The sequence below is a fragment of the Sorex araneus genome, chromosome 1 (genome assembly GCF_027595985.1).
Source record: "Sorex araneus isolate mSorAra2 chromosome 1, mSorAra2.pri, whole genome shotgun sequence".
Classification (NCBI taxonomy): domain Eukaryota; kingdom Metazoa; phylum Chordata; class Mammalia; order Eulipotyphla; family Soricidae; genus Sorex; species Sorex araneus.
Window position 1 is genome coordinate 1388175 of NC_073302.1, and position 18015 is coordinate 1406189.

An 18015-nucleotide genomic window follows, 5' to 3' on the forward strand; every position below is an offset into this window, starting at 1 on the left:
ATGGGCATGGATCCCACTGGCATGTGGACACATGCTAACAGGAACCCCTACATGCACTGACACAGGCATTCCTCAAGCCACACGGCTTGAGTACCACGTGTGCAGAGCACATGTCTCCCTTCCAGGGGCCTGCAGACCTGTGTTTGTGCACACATGTGGCACGTGTGTCTGCCTGCCTGTGCTCATCCCACCACTCCCAGCACCCCCACCTCCACCTGAGACTGTGCAGTCAAACGGCGGCGGCCCAGCGAGCCCGCCGACCAGGGCCCACGCTCAGGGCCCGGCCAGCGCCTCCCGAAGCCTTCCTGGAGAACAGCTGGGGTGCGCACGAGAGGGGAGCAGCTGGCACGGCAGGGGGTGCAGGGGGCTTCACCCACCACGCACCCCTTTAAGGGAACCCTCTGCTGCACATCTGCTCCAAGGGGAGAGGGGGCGAGGGGGACCCCGAGTGGCCCCTGTGCCCCCAAGAAGGGCCCATCCTGGGCCTGGGGAGCAACCAGCGCTTACCACTTTCCCGTGAGACTGGGCAGCATGGGAGAGGAAGAGGGACAGGTCAGCGAGAACAGCGGACAGGGCTGGGAAGCGGGGGTGGGGGGTGTGCAGGGGGCTGCTGAGGCCTCTGCCAGGCCTGCTCCTGGGCAGCGATGCCAAGGTTAGGGGCTCCGGGTCCGTGTCCGTGACCAGCTCTGAGTCCAGAGCCTGAGCGCCAGCAAACTGGCTCCTGACCCCCTGCTAAGCTCAGAACTGCACACAACTGCACCCAAGGCTGCATGCAGAGACCGCGGAAGTGGCAGCCCTGGCACCGCAGCCATACCCGGTCCCGGGTAGGCAAGGCCAGGGCCCTACCAGCCCCGCCCACCCGTCCTAGCCCCGCCCACCCATCTTAGCCCCGCCTGTCTGTCTGGCCCCGCCCCAGCAGGCATGGCCCCGCCCCCGCGAGGCCCAGCCTTCTACAGCAGGTCCCTCAGCAAGCTCTGGCCCTCCTCCGCGGGGGCTGCAAGCGCAGAGGGGACGGCTGTGGACCTGCGGGCGGCTTGGATGTGCCCCCTATCTCTTGGGGGCCTGTGACGTCAGGTGCGGGGAGCGGGAAGGACAAAACCGCTCCCTGCGGGCCCCTTGGCCCCTGCGGCCAGCACCCAGCTCCCTGCAGACCCCTGGCCCAAGCTCAGCCCCAGCCCTGCGAGCGGATACGTGCAGCACCCGGCCCGGCCCGGCGCGCAGCCTCGCCCACGCCCAGCCCTGCGTGTGGACGTGCCCACTGCCCAACGCCCCCAGCCGCGTGGCCCGCGCAGCCCAGCCCAGTGGCCCACCTTCTTGATGTCCTTGTTGTTCATGGGGTCGTCCGACACCTTGTGGGCCAGCAGCTCGATGATCTCCTTCAGCTCGTAGCTGTAGCCCCGCCGCTTGCACACGATCACCACCTTGTCAAACAGGAACAAGTACCTGGGCCGCCAGGCGGGGCGCCGTCAGCACCGGCCTCTCCTGGCCCCACCAGCCAGGCCCCAAGGCCCCCCCCCGCAAACCTGCCTTCACCAGGAGACATGCACCCACCCGCCTCCCCTCTCTTCCCTGCCGGCCGCCTCGACTGGGGCCCTGGGGAGGACCCACACGGGCGGGGGCAGGGCGGGCCGGCCCGGCTGGCTGCAGGCCACTCACCTGTCCTGCTTGGTGTGGTTCACCATGGAGCGCACCTTCAGCTCCCCGTCGATCTTTGGCCTCCCGAACTCCTCCAGCTTCACCTGCTGCGTGAACCCTGAGGCTGTGAGCCCCGAGCCCTCTGCCCCCGGAAGGGGTGCTGGACCCTGGGGACCGGCCCTGGACCTTCCCCGGACCCCGCGAGACGCTTTAGTTGTGGGTCACAAGGACTGAGTGTGCCAGGGACATGGAGGCAAGACGGCACCTCCATGCTGGTCCCCATGTCTAGGGTGCAGGGCCACTGAGACGGGGTCTAGGGTGCAGGGCCACTGAGACGGGATCAAGGGGGCAGAGAGCCGCGGGGACACTCAGAGGGGTCTAGGGGGCAGAGAGCCGCGGGACCACTCAGAGGGGGTCTAGTGGGCAGAGAGCCGCGGGGCCACTCAGAGGGGGCCTTGGGGAGGCCGAGGGCTGCGGGGACATCCCTGGAGGCCAGCAGGCAACAGGGCGTCTTCCTCCGAGCCTTCCAGAAGTGACCAGGGCACAGACAAGAGTGCAGACCCTCTGGACAGGCCGCAGGGCCCTGCCTGGCTCCTAAACACTTCCGGGTTAATGGCCGCAGCACCGACCACACGGCAGCCCCTGAGTGCTGCTGCCCCAGGCTCAGCCTGGCCCCAGACGCCACAGACGCACTTGGTGGGCACCGGAAGGGTGGGCAGAGGGGCTACCAGCACCCACTGCAGACGCCAGGGTGCTCAACGCCCACAGTCACTGACAAGGACAGCCTCTGGCAGGTGCGCGCCCAGACCCGGGGCGAACACGGTCACTGCAGAGCACGGGTGCAGCCGCCCTGCAGCACTCACTGGGGACTCAAGGCTGGGCCACCGGTCGGGGTCACTACCGCCCGCATCTCCCTGAGGCCCAGGAGTAGAGCGGGAGGCCAGGCTGGCAGCTGTGGGGGGCTGGGCTTGGCGGGCAGCGCCTCACCTTCCACACGGATGCGTACCCCTCGGCCCGAGGCAACCCTGCACAGACGTGAGGCCACCAGCTCTCGTGTGGGTGCTTGGGTGTGGGAGGTGGGTGGTGGGTGTGGGTGTTGTGTGTAGGTGTGGGTGTGGGCATGGGTGTTGTGTGTGGGTGCTGGGTTTGGGTGTGGGCGTGGGTGTGGGTACTGGGTGCGGGTGTTGTGTGTAGGTGTGAGTGTGGGTGTGGGTGCTGGGTGTGGGTGTTATGTGTAGGTGCGGGTGTTGTGTGTGGGCATGGGTGCGGGTGCTGGGTGTGGATGTTGTATGTGTGTGGGTGTTGGCGTGGGTGTGGGTGCTGGGTGCGGGTGTTGTGTGTAGGTGTGGGTGTGGATGTTGTGTGTGTGTGGGTGTTGGGCGTGGGTGTGGGTGCTGGGTGCGGGTGTTGTGTGTAGGTATGGGTGTGGGTGTGGATGTTGTGTGTGTGTGTGGGTGTTGGGCGTGGGTGTGGGTGCTGGGTGCGGGTGTTGTGTGTAGGTGTGAGTGTGGGTGCTGGGTGCAGGTGTTGTGTGTGGGTGTGGGCATGGGTGTGGGTGCTGGGTGCGGGGTGCTGTGCTGGGGTGCCGGTGCTGGGAACTGCTACACGGTGCCTGGGGTCAAACCTGGGCCCCACCCGTCTCACCAGGTTCTCGATGCAGCTCTGGAACTCGGCCACTTTCTTCAGAGTCTCCTTGTCCCTCTTCACCTCGTTTATGTACATGGCCAGGTCCTGCAGGGCACAGGTCAGTGGGCCTGGCCCTGCCCATCCTGGCTTCTGCCCCGACCCCCCGTGTGCCCAGGACCCGCTGTGTCCAGGGCCCCACATCCACCTGGCCCCTACGTCCAGGCCTGGGTCTCTGCAGCACCTGCCATGTCCACCAGAGAGATCAGGACAGGAGGCTTTGCACCGCAACTTGGCACAGGAGGAAAATGAGGCAGGAGGGGTGAGCAGCTGGTCGCTCCCTGGGCATCTGCCCCTAGTCAGAGCCAGGCCCACGACTTGGCAGAAGCGGGCGGCACCCACGCACTGCAGCCCTCCAACTGGCCACCAGGGGGCAGTGCCGCCACAGCAGGAACCAGGCAGCAGCCTGGCCCAGGAGCCAGGACTGGGGGGGCAGGGAAGGACACCCAGACACCCAGCCCCTCCAGGCCCAGGGCACCACTGGGGACTTCCCCTGAGTGAGACCAGAGATGAGGGGCCAGGGTGACTTGACCTGGCCTGGCTCTGCCTCAGTTCACCCAACTGCCCAGCCCTGCCTCGGTTTACCCACCTGCATAGCTTCCAAAGCTTCCTTGAGCTGCTGCCTATCCGGCCGGTCCGTGGAGTGACTCAGGAGTTCCTGGGGAGGCGTGAGGGGGGCTGTCTGCCTTGACCACCCAAAGCCCCTGCAGCCTGGAATCTGCCTCAGCTGTCCGAGCCCAGTGACCCCCTCAGGGAAGGGCACCCCCAAATCTGTGGTCAGGGGTCAGTGGGGTACAAATTGGGAGGGACACTGAGGGCCTTGAAAAAGCCCCTACCTGGGGGTCCCCGTAATTCAGACCAGAAGAGCCTGGGCCCACCCCCTTCTGGGTCCAAGCTAAGATGAGTCCCCCAAGGCAGGGCTGAGTCCGGGGGCCAGTGGGAAAGGGGTGCAAGGCCTCGCTGACCTAACCCTGGCCCTGGCCCTCCCCCGCCCCCAGCCCCCAGTACAGACGATGCTACCCCAGGTGCCCCCGACCTCCACCTGCAGCCCGCCTGGGGCCCCGAGCAGTGCCCACCTTGAGCAGCAGGTGGTACTTGAGCACCCTCTGCATGGGCACCACCAGCAGGTCCTGCAGCTTGAACTTCCCGTCCTGGACCTTCAGCGTGCACTCCTGGGTATGGGGCGGCAGCGGAGACCCTCGCCCAGGGCCCTGACGCACAGGAGCACCAGCCCCCGGTTCCGCCAGAGCACCAGGTCCCCTTGGACAGGGCCCGACCCGCTAGGTGGGCACCCCCAGGAAGCATGCGGACGGGGCTGCCAGCGGGAAACCAGGCAAGGAAGGGGGACGGGCATGAGATGGGGCTCCGGGGCTCGGCAGTCCCCTGGCGTCCCCGTGGCCCAGGGCCAGGGTCACCACAGCCCCTCGCCGAGAGGAAACTGGTCACGAGGGGCCCGGCCCAACCCAATGCACCTAAGGGACCCAAGGAGAGGATCCCGAGACCACCCAGCTCGCGTGGGGACCCCCAAGCTCGTGTAGAGACCCCCCCAGAGAGGGTCCCGGGGCCGCCCAGCTCGTGTAGAGACCCCCCCCAGAGAGGGTCCCGGGGCCGCCCAGCTCATGTAGAGACCCCCCAGCGAGGGTTCCGGGGCTGCCCAGCTCGTGTAGAGACCCCCCCCAGAGAGGGTCCCGGGGCCGCCTAGCTCGTGTAGAGACCCCCCAGCGAGGGTCCCAGGGCCGCCCAGCTCGTGTCGAGACTCCCCCAGCGAGGGTCCCGGGGCCGCCCAGCTCGTGTAGAGACCCCCCAGCGAGGGTCCCAGGGCCGCCCAGCTCGTGTCGAGACTCCCCCAGCGAGGGTCCCGGGGCCGCCTAGCTCATGTAGAGACCCCCCAGCGAGGGTTCCGGGGCTGCCCAGCTCGTGTAGAGACCCCCCCCCAGAGAGGGTCCCGGGGCCGCCCAGCTCGTGTAGAGACCCCCCAGCGAGGGTCCCGGGGGCCGCCCAGCTCGTGTAGAGACCCCTCCCCAGAGAGGGTCCCGGGCCGCCCAGCTCGTGTAGAGACCCCCCAGCGAGGGTCCCGGGCTGCCCAGCTCATGTAGAGACCCCCAGCGAGGGTTCCGGGGCTGCCCAGCTCGTGTAGAGACCCCCCAGCGAGGGTCCCGGGGGGCCGCCCAGCTCGTGTAGAGACCCCCCAGCGAGGGTCCCGGGGGCTGCCCAGCTCGTGTAGAGACCCCCCAGCGAGGGTCCCGGGCCGCCCAGCTCATGTAGAGACCCCCCAGCGAGGGTTCCGGGGCTGCCCAGCTCGTGTAGAGACCCCCCCCAGAGAGGGTCCCGGGGCCGCCCAGCTCGTGTAGAGACCCCCCAGCGAGGGTCCCGGGGGGCCGCCCAGCTCGTGTAGAGACCCCTCCCCAGAGAGGGTCCCGGGGCCGCCCAGCTCGTGTAGAGACCCCCCAGCGAGGGTCCCGGGGGCCGCCCAGCTCGTGTCGAGACCCCTCCCCAGAGAGGGTCCCGGGGCCGCCCAGCTCGTGTAGAGACCCCCCAGCGAGGGTCCCGGGCTGCCCAGCTCATGTAGAGACCCCCCAGCGAGGGTTCCGGGGCTGCCCAGCTCGTGTAGAGACCCCCCAGCGAGGGTCCCGGGGGGCCGCCCAGCTCGTGTAGAGACCCCCCAGCGAGGGTCCCGGGGGCTGCCCAGCTCGTGTAGAGACCCCCCAGCGAGGGTCCCGGGCCGCCCAGCTCATGTAGAGACCCCCCCAGCGAGGGTTCCGGGGCTGCCCAGCTCGTGTAGAGACCCCCCCCAGAGAGGGTCCCGGGGCCGCCCAGCTCGTGTAGAGACCCCCCAGCGAGGGTCCCGGGGGGCCGCCCAGCTCGTGTAGAGACCCCTCCCCAGAGAGGGTCCCGGGGCCGCCCAGCTCGTGTAGAGACCCCCCAGCGAGGGTCCCGGGGGCCGCCCAGCTCGTGTCGAGACCCCTCCCCAGAGAGGGTCCCGGGGCCGCCCAGCTCGTGTAGAGACCCCCCAGCGAGGGTCCCGGGCCGCCCAGCGAGCGCAGAGCCCTCACCTCCACCTTCTGCCTCACGTCGTCCCGGGTGGCCAGCAGCTGGTTCAGCGTGTTCTGGGCGTGCTCCATGCGGCTGCAGTAGTCCCCGTAGATCAGGAGCCTGGGCACACGCACACGCACGGGACACACAGTCACGACACAGGACCCTGGACTGCAGCCACAGTTCAGAGGCCACAGCCGAGGGCGCCCCAAGCCAGCGTCTTTGATGGTCCGGTCCCTCCTGGGGGTCCTCTCTCCCCTCCCCTAGACACTGCACCCACCCTCCCAGACTCCACGGGGGTGCAGGGGTGAAGGGTGTGGGGATGCAGGGGTATGGGGGTGCAGGGAGGCAGGTGTGCGGGGTGCAGGGGAGCGGGGTGCAGGCGTGTGGGGAGGCGTGGGCAGTGCAGGGTGCAGGCGTGAGGCGCAGGCATGCGGAGATGTAGGGGTGCGGGGGACAGCTGCAGCCCTGCTACCCTGGCAGGCAGAGGGAGGCCAGGAGGGGCTGCCAGGCGCAGAGGCCTGTGCTCTGCCGGGCTGCCCGCGGCCGCTACTGTGGGTGTGGAGACCCCGCGGCCAGCCTCCTGGCCCCCAGAGGGGCCAGTGGCCCCGTCTGAACCGCAGGCACCCACTGGGAGGGGGCTGGGCACTCTGGCGAGGCTGCGCCAAGTGACAGTAACAGGGTTCCTCGGGGACCCTCCTGGCCAGGGTGCCTGTTCCGGGGGCTGCTCAGTCCCACCCAGCACTGGGAGAAATGCTAAGATGGAATCTTCCAGGCCCCGCTCTCCGTTCAGCCAGAGACAGGCGAGGCATGAGAGGGGTCTGGGAGTCACCTACCACCCCCAGAGTCCCTTGACCCCAAGTCAGCTCTCACCAGTGACACCTCTGAGAACCAGAGGGCCGTGTGAGGGCAAGGGGCAGGACCCCGCCCCCTCTGCGTCTCTGCAGGCACAGACCCTCAGCCCCCACCTCCAGTGAACCCCCAGCTGATCCGGGAGGGGCTTCAGCCTCCAGGGGCCCGTCCCTGCGTCCTGCCCTCTGACCTCCAGGAGAGAACACTGCCCCCACCTCAACTCGGGCAGACGGCCTCAGCCTCTGCGTCCCTCCCAGCAGGGGGCCCTGGGCACCCACTGGTCACAGGCAGCCCCCCCACGTCCCAGGGGTCCCAGAGCAAAGGGGCTGCTCAGCGCAGGCAGCAAGTGGCAGGGCGTGGACAGCGCGTCCAGCGGTGATGGGGCCCCAGGAGGCCTGGTCACCCCCACTCACCGCTCCTTGAAGTCCAGGAAGACGGTGGCCAGGGAGCCGCCGCCCGCCAGCATGGCCACGTCGATGGCCCTCAGGAAGCTCTGGTGCACCTTCATCAAGTCCTGGGGACAGGCCCCGTGAGCAGCCCACGCTGTGGCGGGAGGGGGCGGCCCCACCGCGCCCCCTGCAGGCGTGACCTAGGGGCCCGCTCCCCTCACACAGCCCCCAGCCCCCCACGCTCCGCTTCCCGAGTGTGCCGCAAGGGTCCCGGGGTGTTTCGGGCAGGTAACTGGGTCTGGGGCCAAGGGGCAGGGGGCGGGAGCACTTTGCCGGTGCTCCCCCAGCCCAGGGCGGCAGGGAGCACGAGTGCCCCGCCAGGCGGCCTCTCTCACCTCCAGGTTGATGAAGATGGCGGCCATGTCCGCAGGGCTCAGCAGCAGCCTGAGGGGGCCCACGTAGCTCTGCGCGGGGCAAGCAGGAGGTGGGTCAGTGCCCTCCGTGGGCATGTGGGCTGCACAGGGACCCCCAGGAGGCTCCCTGTGGGCCCGGCCCCCCTCCCCAGACCATGGGGCAAGGCTCGAGGCCACCAGGGTGGGGACCCCCGAGAAGGGCGTCTCCAGCGGGAGGTCGAGGCGCAGGGGCAGTGCCTGCCCACGCCTCTCGTGCCAGACCGCGGTGCACACCCTGAAAGGCCAGCAAAGACGCTCCCGGCCTGAGTGACCCATCAACTCCCATCCATCCTGGAGGCCAGCCCCTGAGCCCCGGAGCTGGGGCGGGGGACGGCCAGGAGGGAGGGTGACGGCGGCACCTTCTCGATGTCCTCCAGCGTGCGGCAGTACTTGGCCTCGGTCTCCTGGATCTCCAGCAGGCAGCGGCTACGCTTGTCGTCCCGGCTCATGCCCACTCTCTGCAGGAGGACGGGCCACCACCGGGAGTCAGCGGGGCCCGCGGGCGCCGCCCTTCCCATCCCACACGGAAGCCTCTAGAAGCCGGTGCAGCTGGGGCCCTGGGTGATGGTGAGACGGGGTGAAGCTCTGAAGGGACCCTGTGACGTGTCCAGCTGGGGTGTGGCCAGCCCCAGGCCCCCACACAGGCGCCCAGGAGAAGGTGGGGTACAGCGGCAGTGGGCGCGGTGCCCACACCCGAGGCCCTGGGGCTGGGCCGTGAGCGCGGGGCACTGCGGGCTCCTGCCACCCCCTTCCCACTCGGGCCGGGATGACATGGGACTTCCTGGGGGTGGCAGGCCCGAGGCCAGCCCCAAGTGCAGAGAGAGACCCTGGAGGTGTCTCTGGGGACAGGGTCCCAAGCTCGCTGTACAGGAAGGCGGGGTGCTGGGAGGGTGGGCCGGGTCCCAGCACTCACCTGCAAGTACCTGACCTGAGGCGTGTGGACAAACGAACGACAGGTTAGGAGTGTGGCTGGGCCAGCCCCCCCACGCCCGCAGCAACATGACCAGGGTTGGCGCCCCGCTGTGAGCTGCCCGGCCAGGCACTGTCCCTGTCGCCGGCCCCACGGACAGGCTCGGCCGGAAGGAAACACACGAGCTGCCCGGCCCCAAGGCCTCGGGCCAGAGAGTGAGCGGGTGGACACAGGATGGAGACACAGATGGGCAGCAAACACGTGCCCCGCCAGGGGCCCCGGGGCGGGGGGGCCATGACACTTCAGGACCAAGGACAGCTGCTGACCCCCGGGAGCTGGGTGGCTGCCCCCACGCCGTGCGGAGTAGGCCTGGGCAGCTCCGGGAGCCTCAGCAGTGCGCGGCCCTGCAGCCCCTCAGACAGCCAACGGCCAGGGCACGGGACCGGAGTGACCAGCTCCTGGGCACGGCCACTGGACCCCCAGGGAGATGAGCCCCGCACGACTCAGCACCAGCCGCACGCGGCCCCAGCAGCAAGCAGGGCCAGGCCGGGCCCCCCACTGGAGACTGGGGGACGGCGCCAACGCAGCGGCCGGGTCATGGCTGGGAGATCGGGGCCTGCCCATCCCGGTGCCCAGCGGGCCAACGGGCACCCTGCGCAGGGAGCGGCAGAGGGGCTGCTCGAAGGCCCCGGGCAGGGCCCTCGGCGTGGCGGCCCTGGCGGCTCACCATGGGCGGCTGCGCCTCCACCCTGATGATGTCCTCGTACACGTCATCCCCCTCGTCCTCGCACGGGACGCAGTCGTAGATGTCCTCGCCCAGGTCATGCTCGCTGTGCGGGGGGCAGCAGGTCAGCCGGGACGCCCCCGCCCCACGCCGCCCCAGGACAGACATCTAGCTGGGCCCTGAGGCCAGCCCCGCCCACAGCACCAGGAGCCCTCCCGGTTCCCGGCGGCCGTCCACCCCCACTGCGTGTCCCACAGTGCCCTTCCGGGTGCCAGCAGGAAGCAGAGGCCAGCGGGGACACTGGGTGAGGGTGGGGAGAGGAGAGCCCAGGAGGCGCCAGGCAGAGGAGGTGGCCTCGGGGCAGTGACCCTGCACAAGGCCCCCTCCCTGCCGCCCCGGCCCCCGTCACCTGCACAGCCACCAGGAGCCTCGCCCACCTCCACGGCAGGGGCTCACCGGGGGACCCCCAGAGGTCCCCAGCCCTCCCTCTTACTCGGCCAGCTCCTCCAGGCTACGGTAGATGTCGTCATCACTCTCCACCGTGTCCTCCGAGGGGAAAGGCCTGCAAAGAGGACAGGGGGCCGCTCACCCTCCACACACGCTGCCCTGCAGGGCCACAGAAGCACCAGGCGGGGGGCAGGGGCCAAGGCGCCATCACGGACCCCCTGCCCAGAGCTCGGCCCCGCCCCACTGCCAGCACATGCCAGGCACTGGGAAGGTACTGGGTGGGTGGTGGTGACCGAAGGGACAGTGCGTGATAGATGGGGACAGTGAGTGGGGGGACGAGACTGAGTGGACGGGGGAGGGCGGCTGATGACAGACGGACAGCGGAAGGACGGACGGGTGCGTGAGGAAGGCAGAAAATGGACGAGGACAAGAAAGAGGCGTGGATGACGGACGCAGCGGCAGACACTGAGCAGGTGGTGAATGGTGACGGGAAGGACGGACGGACGGGAGGACTAACAGACGACACGCACAAGGGACTGGTCTGCGGGCTGAGGGACAGGCGAGAGATGAGGTGGGGCAGTGGCCAGGGAGAAAGGCGGGGCACGGGGAGTGCCGCCCGGACCGTCCCCGCAAGACCCCGCCAGGGCGGCTGCAGAGATGAGGAAGCCAGGTCAGGGAGCACTGGAGTCTGTGTAAGCCGAGGAGGCCGCGCTGAGGGTCACAGCTGCCCGGGCCCAGGAGACCCTCGGCAGGGCTGGGACACACCCGACCAGCCACCTCCCCCCGCCAGGCACAGCAGAGCTGAGGGGACCCATACCTCAGAGCCAGGACGGGGACAGAACAGCCCAATCAGGGAGAGGGGGGGCCCCACCGCGGCCCCCAGCCCTGCGGCCCGGCTCACGTCCCCAGCTCCACACAGCAGGAGCCCCCAGACCCCCAGACCACCCCCCATGCACTGCTGCCAGAGCCCCGGCAGCTGGGCCCCTGACGGGCGCCTGCGCCAAGGCCCCTGCCCTCGCTGGCCAAGGAAGTAGCCGGAGCAGCTGAAGGGGCGAGGCAGCAGGCCAGCCCTCCGAGGGCAGGGGCGCGAGGTGGGAAACACGGCCGGGGCTCCCTGGAGAAGAGGGTCCTGAGCACTGACCTCTGAGTCCCAGCCTGGGCCTGCCTGGGACGGGGGAGGGGGCAGGGGTACTCCCCGGGCATAAACCCACACTGAGGCCGAGCCTGTTTCCCGCTGTGCCTCAGAGTGGGGGAGTGGGGTGGGGGCGCAGGGGGGCCGGGCACAGACCAGGCGGTGAGGTCCAGCTTCGCGCCTCACCCGGGGGGGTGGGGGACTCGGGGGCTGCGCGGCTGCCCATGGCTCTGCCAAGGACATGGCGCCCTGCGGGTCTGAAGCAGAGTGAGGCGGGGGAGGCACTTCCCGGGCGTGCTGGCCCCGGGGGTCCCCGAGTCAGAGCCGGGGTACTGCGGGGTGTGGCCACAAAGCCAGAAGCAAAGCGAAAGAACACAGCCCGAGGCCGCCCGCTGCCTTGTCTGGCTGGGGATCGTCTTTCTGTGCTGTGCTCAGCCACACGCGGGCCAGCCGGCCAGGCCAGGCCTGGGCACACCCTGCTCAGGCCAAGGCGACCCCGCGCTGAAGGCAACACAGGGCAGCAGCGTGGCCAGAGACTCAGCGGGCTGCAGGGCCTGGAAAGCCTGGAGGGCTTCCCAGAGGAGGGCGCAGGGATGCTGTCGGGGAGATTCACACGCAGAGCTGAGCTGGGAGCCGAGGACTCACGTCAGTGTGCCAGGCAGTGGGGGGCAAACGTGGCACCCAGCCCGCAGGTGGGGGTCAACGTGCTCGGGACAGACAGGGGGGAAGCTGAAGGGCTGGGCGGGGGCTGAGCAGAGCGGGAAGCACCAGGGGGTCTGGCAGAGGGGGGGGGCCGGGGCTCCTCAGCAGGCAGGAGCCGCCCAGGGGAGGAGCCTGGGCAGCGGGCTGGTCCTCGCAGGCCCCCAGGGGCTGTGACAGCTCAGCCGGGAACTTCCGGCCCCTTCTCGGAAGAGCAGCCTCCGGGGCGGGAGGGGCCTGGACAGTCCCAGGGACGCTGGCCAGGAGCAGCAGGAAAGCCCCGCGCTGCGGCCCTGCCGGGACAGACACAGGCCACGGCCGGGGCCCCTGACCCACCCCTGCACGCCTGCACCGGACGCCAGACAGCGCGGAGGGCAGGGTGCTGGCCTCGCCTGCACACAGCTGAGCTGGGTGGGATTCCCGGCACCCCACAGGGTGCCCCCAAGCCCTACCAGGAGTGATCTCTGAGCACAGAGCCAGGAGCAAACCCAGACACCAAGGTGTGGGGGTGAAAAAAGCTCCTGCAGGGGCCAGAGCGATAGCACAGCGGGTAGGGCATTTGCCTTGCACGCGGCTGACCCGGGTTCGATCCCCGGCATCCATAGGGTCCCCCCCAAGCACCGCCAGGAGTAATTCCTGAGTGCAGAGCCAGGAGTAACCCCTGAGCATCGCTGGGCGTGACCCCCAAAAAAAAGAAGAAAAAAAGAAAAAAGCTCCTGCAGAACGATACAGGAGGAAAACAGGGCTGGGGTGGGGAGGGAGCAGAGGCTCTGAGGGGAAGGGGGGATCCTCGGAGTGCAGGAGCACTGTGGGGCCCTGGGCCAGGGCGGGGCTGTGGGGAGGAGCCTGAAGCTAGCCGGGGCTGTGGGGAGGAGCCTAGGGCGGCCACTGCCAGGCTGACCTGCCACCCCGGCCCCGAGGGGCCGCCCTGCACGCCCAGCCCTGGCCACATAGCGAGGGGCTCACCTGATTCCTTTGTTCTGCGAGATGCTGTGATGGGAAAGTCTCGACAGAGCCGAGATGACCTGAGGGAGAAGACAGACACGGTCACGTCACAGGGGGCTTCCTCCCCCGTGGCACCCCACTGGCCGCCAGGGCAGCAGGCAGGGCCCCGAGAAGTGGGCTCACAGCCCTGGCCCGAGCCCTGCCGGGGAGCCCGTCTCCGGGGGACAGCTGCTCTGGACACCCCACAGTGCGGGGTTCAGGGCGGGGCCAGCCCCCTTCCCAGTCGGGAAACAGGCTAACACGCAGCAAGCGGGGGCACGGCCCCAGCCCTTCCTCTGGGTGTGTCTACGCAGACCCCTGCTCGGAGCGTCCGCGCAGAAGGACCGGGAGAGCCCCAGAGCTCCAGACAGCAGCAGGAGGGCCAGGCACGGCCTCGCCACACCTGGACTTGTCAAAGGAAGGTTCTGGAAGGCAAAGAGAGGAGTTGTGGGGAAGTTGGAGGGGGAACAGCCCGAGCAGTCAGCACAGATCAGGCGGCCAGGAGCCAGAGACCCTCATGTGGGCACACACGCAGCAGACACGCATGCAGAGCAGAAGCGTGTGCCAGGGACACGTGTGCACGAAGCCCATACCGTGCCAGATACACGCAGACAACGTGTGTGCTCTGCTGTGGCTCAGCAGTGCTTGCGTGTCCGTGGGGGGCTGGGAACAGGACCACGCCCGTGATGACCACAAGCTAACTTCAGGGGCACTTGCTAGCTGTCCGGGGGTCTCCGGGCAGCGTCCTGCTCTGCCTCACCCACACACACGAGCGCACGCGCGCGTGCACCACTCGCGGGCACACTCAGAACCTGCAACTCCCGAGAAGAATCCCCTCAGGCTGACTCAGATGCCTTCCAGAACCTTCCTTTGACAAGTCCAGGTGTGGCGAGGCCGTGCTGGCCCTCTCCCGGTCCTCCTGCGCGGACGCACAGACACCCCCTGGGCCGGCTCCGATGAACTGGGAGAACAAAGGTGCAGACGGAGCCCCACTGCAGGGGGACCGGGGCTCCAGCTGGGCCCAGGAGAGCCCTAATTGCCACTGTCCCTAGCAGGGCCTGCCCCCAACCTTCCTCTCAGCCCCGAGAGCCAGCGGGAGCCCAGCGGCGGGATCAGCGGGCAGCCACACGCACACTGCGCAGCTCCCGGCGCTCGGCTTTCTTCTCCGCATAAAGGAGGCCAAGCCGCGGCCCGCGAGTGATTAATTATGGAGCACGTGCAGCCAGCCAGCGAGGCTGCAAGAACAAAGGCTGCGGGGCTCGGCACTGCCAGCAGATGGGATTTCTTCAGGGGTGTGAGTGGGACCCCAAGACAGCTGAACAGCAGCATGAAAAACGCCCCTTCTGGAGCCAGCAGCGGCACAGCTCCGGGAGGGCCGCACCTCGAGAGGGTCAGAGCGAGAAGCCAAGGCGGCAGTAAAGGAAAAGTCCAGAACGCTCCAACGACTTCCGAGCTGCCAATGACCTTTCGGGGTGGAGCCAGTTCACACGCCCCACGGGTCTGGCAAAGTCCCTCCACATGCACGACAGAGACAGCGCACTCACGGGCCTTTGACTCAGGCCTGCCACGGGTGGGTGGACAGACGGGTGCGTGAGTGGGTGACACGATGGCTGGGCGAGAGGACGGATGAGCAGTGGGTAGATGCGTGAACAGATAACAGACAGGTAGCTGGGTGGGGAGATGGACAAACGGATGATGGATGGAAGATGGATGGGCGGGTGGACGGTGGCAGATGGGGGGTATGAATGGATGGTGGCTGGGTGTGTGGGGAGTAGATGATTTGGATATATGATGGGCAGAAGGATGGACAGATGGACAGATGGACAGATGAATGAAAGACTGGATGGATGATAAACAGACGTGGATGGAGAGACAGATTGGGATGACAGATGGACAGATGGATGAATGGAGCGTGGGTGGGAGTACAGACGGATGGACGGAGGGTAGGAAGATAGCGGACGGGTGAATGGATGGCTGGATGGACAGGAGGACAGGTGGGGTAGGCAGACGGTGGATGGACAGAAGGACAGGTGGGGTAGGCAGACGGTGGATGGAAGGATGGAAGGACGGGTAGAAGGACAGAGGGGTAGGGTAGGCAGACAGTGGACGGACGGATGGATAGATGGACGGAGCAGGCAGACAGTGGACGGGGGTCGAGAGGTGGGTGGACGGCAAACCAGCGGGTCTCTCTGGCTGCCAAGACCGAGGGCAGCCACACCCCCTCTGCCCGCAGCAATGCTCCTACGTGGCGCCAGGCCCCGACGCCCCTGCACTCCTCCGCACCCGGCCCTCACGACTCCTGCGCAGGGACACCTGGGGCCCAGCACCGTGGCATGGCCGGGGAGGGGCTGTGCGGGGCTACCCCGAGAGCAGAACTGGGCAGGTGGCCCAGCGCGGCCCCTCCCGCCGCCCCCCTGCCTGGATCGTGCGCCCAGACCCTGCAGGGGTCTCCTCAGAGATGCCCCCGGGCAGAGGCCCTGCAGCTGCCCAGCTGTGGCCTGGCCAGGTTGCTCCACTGAGCCCAGGGGAGGGGGCACAGCTGCCCAGGCCGACCCCACGCTGACCCCAGGCTGGGGGGTCGGAGGTCAACCCCAGGCGACAGGGTGGGGAACTGGAGGAGCCATGTTGAAGAGGGGCCCAGAGCACGCCCTCGCCGCCAGAGGGGACGGAGCACCCAGACCCCCGCCCAGGAGCAGACAGGACAGCCGCCAGGAGGGGCGGGCTGGGGAAGCGCCAGGAACATCTGGTCCAAATTCTCCGATTTACGGAGGGGAACCCGTGAGGACTCCCAGACCACCCAGCAACACCCTGCAGGAGGCGGCGGGAAGCCGGGCACTGACCGGTCCACTCACGGGACAGGGCAGCCTGGGGGTCGGGGTGAGGCCTGGTTCCAATCCCCAGCACGGCACAGAGCACCGGCGACGGGGTCACGGCGACACCCCGACAAAACCCCAACCAGGAGCGCCAGCGCCCCAGCTGGCCCGCGAGACGCCTCAGGGCGGCGAGACAGGCCTGGAGGTCACGGCCCTGCCCGGCCTGGCCGGGAGACGAGTGGTCCCAGCACGCACTGCGGCCCCTGTGCGAGAGCTCGGCGGGGCGGGAAGCTCGCCCAGACCGACACAGACGAGACAGGTCTGGGGGCAGCGGGAGGGCGGCCACTCAGCGTCTGTGCACGCCGCGCCCGCCCGCGGGTAAGGTGTGTCCGACCACAGGGGCGGGCGGGCGGGGCTCTGCCTGACTCAGCCCCGGAGCCCAGCAGCAGTGCAGAGCAGGAGGCCCCCCGGCCCCTCCGAGAGGCAAGGGGCTGCGCTCAGGCGTCCACACGGCCTGTTGCCCTGCCCTCCCCGAGCCCCCGCAGAGGGGCCCCAACCAGCCTGACCCGGCAACACCGGCCAGGGACACCCCCCGCCCCAGACCAAAGGTGCCGGTGTCCCTGGGAGCCTCGGAGTGCCCCGACGTCGGTCCCCAGCACCCAGTGGTGCCCGAGAGCAAGGCCCGGGGTGACGGGGGTGACGGGGGGCCTTGGCAGGAAGATGTCCGCGGGTGCTGGGCCATGCAAAGGCCCTGGGCCCCGCACCACAGCGGCCCCTCACCTGCGGCTGCCACCCTGGCTGAGCTGGGGCCAACCGCGGGCGCCCCCAGGGCGTGGCCTGGGCCCGGCCCACACCGCAGGGCGAGGGGACAGCAGTGGCCAGACACGGGGTCCGACCCCTCCATGCCCGCACCCCTCACCTCTACGCCCCTGCCCCGGCCCTGCGGCCCCCGCAGCACCCCCACGCCGGGCCCTCCCCGCTGGCCCTGGGCGCTGAGCCGCTCCGCGGACCCTCACCCCGAGACCCTCCCGCGGGCCGGCCCAGCCCCCCGCGCGGCGCTGGAGACCCCACTGTGCCCGGGGCCACGCTGCCGGGCCCTTCAGAGGGGCTGCGAGGGCCTGCACTGACCCCCGGCTGGCTGCCTCCTGGACGCCCCCCTGGAATGCGCGAGGCGCCGCCGAGGGCCCTGCTCCCCGGGGACCCCGCCGGGCCAGCCGCTCGCGGGGCCGAGGTGCCCCGAGCCGTGTCCCGTGGGCAGCGCCGGGCCCTCGGGGTCCACAGCCGGGGCGGGGGTCCCCAGCTACGCTCCACGTTCCCGCTTCCCTGGAACCAGAACGTGCCACAAAGAGGGTCCCGGCCGGACCCCCAGCCAGCGGCCAGCGCCCGCAAGCCGGGGTGACGTCATCCTGGGGGGCGTCCCCGGGGACACGGGCCCCTGCAGCGAGCCGCGCCCGGGGGCAGTGGGGGGCTCCTGGCCCTGACCTCTGGGCTCGGGGAACAACAAGGTGGTGGGGGGTCCGGCCCCGGCGCTGGCGCTCCCGGAAGTGGACGGGCCGTCCGGCGGCGAACAGGCCGGGGCGAGGGGCCCGGTCAGCGGCAGGCCTGGGGGTCCGCGCGGCACAGGGCCCCTCCCGGGCCATACGGAGGCCCCGAAGACCAGGCGGGGGGCCGGACACGGAGCCCAGCGCAGCCCGGCACACGCGCGGTGACCCAGGGCTGACCAGGCACCAGCTGACACATGCCGGGGGCAGAGCCGGGAGCGAAGGAGAGACCAGACACAGCGTCCAATCAGCACGCGGCTACCTCAGGGCAAGGCATCCAATGAGCACGCGGCTACTTCTCCCACGGGACACAGTGTCCAATCAGCACGCGGCTACTTCTCCCACAGGCACAGCATCCAATGAGCACGCGGCTACTTCTCCCACGGGCACAGCATCCAATGAGCAACGCGGCTACCTCAGGGCAAGGCATCCAATGAGCACGTGGCTACCACTCCCACAGGCACAGCATCCAATGAACACGCGGCTACTTCTCCCACGGGACACAGTGTCCAATCAGCACGCGGCTACTTCTCCCACAGGACACAGTGTCCAATCAGCACGCGGCTACCTCAGGGCACGGCACCCAATGGACACGCAGCTACCTCTCGACCCGCCGTCACTCACGTTGGCCTCACCCAGGCCCGAGTCGTGTCCCCAGAATGGACCCGCCTGGGCGCCTTCAACAGCCACGAGCAGGGGCCCGGAGCGATGGCTCTGCACG

General features: G+C 69.3%; 1 protein-coding gene across 10 annotated transcripts in view; it reads right to left on the minus strand.

Moving 5' to 3' along the window:
- Positions 1–18015, minus strand: part of VAV2 (vav guanine nucleotide exchange factor 2) — a 49217-nt gene that overhangs the window by 13730 nt on the left and 17472 nt on the right. For 5 of the 10 annotated variants that reach the window (XR_008629337.1, XR_008629336.1, XM_055132966.1 and 2 more), the window contains exons 3-16: positions 12923–12981; positions 10172–10240; positions 9682–9784; positions 8958–8972; positions 8404–8502; positions 7988–8056; positions 7617–7717; positions 6372–6471; positions 4395–4490; positions 3908–3976; positions 3280–3366; positions 1657–1742; positions 1311–1443; positions 508–522 (exon numbers count right to left, since the gene is read on the minus strand). Coding sequence is in view for 8 of the 10 variants with exons in the window: in XM_055132966.1 (XP_054988941.1) it covers positions 508–522; positions 1311–1443; positions 1657–1742; positions 3280–3366; positions 3908–3976; positions 4395–4490; positions 6372–6471; positions 7617–7717; positions 7988–8056; positions 8404–8502; positions 8958–8972; positions 9682–9784; positions 10172–10240; positions 12923–12981 (1101 nt within the window). In the remaining 2 variants the exon portion in view is untranslated. The remainder of the gene's footprint in view (positions 1–507; positions 523–1310; positions 1444–1656; positions 1743–3279; positions 3367–3907; positions 3977–4394; positions 4491–6371; positions 6472–7616; positions 7718–7987; positions 8057–8403; positions 8503–8957; positions 8973–9681; positions 9785–10171; positions 10241–12922; positions 12982–18015) is intronic. The other 5 variants (XM_055132986.1, XM_055133008.1, XM_055132994.1 and 2 more) reach the window with 3 other exon arrangements.